Source organism: Priceomyces carsonii, assembly GCF_900007245.1.
Source record: "Priceomyces carsonii strain CBS4050 genome assembly, scaffold: Debaryomyces_carsonii_scaffold_5, whole genome shotgun sequence".
NCBI classification, from domain to species: domain Eukaryota; kingdom Fungi; phylum Ascomycota; class Pichiomycetes; order Serinales; family Debaryomycetaceae; genus Priceomyces; species Priceomyces carsonii.
The window spans coordinates 823,038-824,057 of record NW_026946678.1 but is presented as its reverse complement, the minus strand read 5'-3'; the positions used below and the strand labels follow the sequence as shown (position 1 = coordinate 824,057).

The 1,020-nt window shown below is 37.5% G+C and overlaps 1 protein-coding gene across 1 annotated transcript; it reads right to left on the bottom strand.

Annotated features, from left to right (window-relative positions):
- Nucleotides 1-194: 194 nt before the first annotated feature.
- Nucleotides 195-584, bottom strand: PRCAT00004759001 (uncharacterized protein; the record flags this gene model as incomplete). Its single annotated transcript, XM_062954777.1, has 1 exon — nucleotides 195-584. The coding sequence occupies one exon, from the start codon at nucleotides 582-584 to the stop codon at nucleotides 195-197; it is 390 nt and encodes a 129-aa protein (XP_062811446.1).
- Nucleotides 585-1,020: the final 436 nt, after the last annotated feature.

Genomic DNA, 1,020 nt, shown 5'->3' with positions numbered 1-1,020 from the left:
AAAATAGAAATTTGCAAGTAAAATCGCTTTTAGTATCTTAGGATACTAAGTCTGTATTCGTTCCGTAAGCTCACGGCTTTGAGCCATAAGTGGTAGATGGATTTTTCTTTTTAGGAGTCATAGCCACATAAAATAATTGCTGCACGTTTATCAATTGACAGGATTGTTCAAGCTCATTCAAATATAATCGAAGTTCAAGTAGGTGTAGCACCATGGATTGTTTTCTGTGTTATCATAACCTTTTCGTTGATTCCCAAAAATCTAATAAGTTTACCTTTCTTTTCTGCGATTAATCGACTCCTTCCTAGGTTATAAAAATTTAAATACAAATCCAAGGTACTGCTAGTCATTGAATTTATTTGGTCTAGAGATATTATTTCTTGAAGGTAGCTAGTTTCTCCGGGATACTCTCCGTTATCGTTGCAAATAGGCTTATATGAGTTTCCAGAGTCCTCACTACCACCTGCAGCTAACAAACCATTTTTAACCATCCCTCTCTGGCTATCTGTGAGACGATCCGTTCTATCGAGCCTCCCATCCATTCTATCGAGCCTCCGATCCATTCTATCGAGCCTCCGATCCATTCTATCTTCAAGTCGTCTTATATCACTTCTTATCAACGCATATAATTGATTTAAAGCATTGTTCCCAAAATCTATAGATGAAGTAGGGTTTTGGTTATCTTCATCAATATGTAAATAATTAACAACGCGGTCTAGTTTTGACCCAAAATGAATTGTTGAATTCCGTAATGTTTGAAGATAAAGGGTACTACCATTCTCATTTTCATCTACTTGTCTTTCCAATTTTGTCAAATAGATTTCACCTTGTTTCTGCTCATTTGGTGGAGCATTAGCAAGTTTAAGTCTCGCAAGATAAATCCTTGCCTCTTCCACGCTGGTGGAGTCAATACCAAAATTCTCTTGTTGTGGATCAATATCACAAACGGGGATATCTATATCCACGGAATTAGATGGCGCTACCAATGCAATATCGCAATCCCTCTGCGCTACGATATCG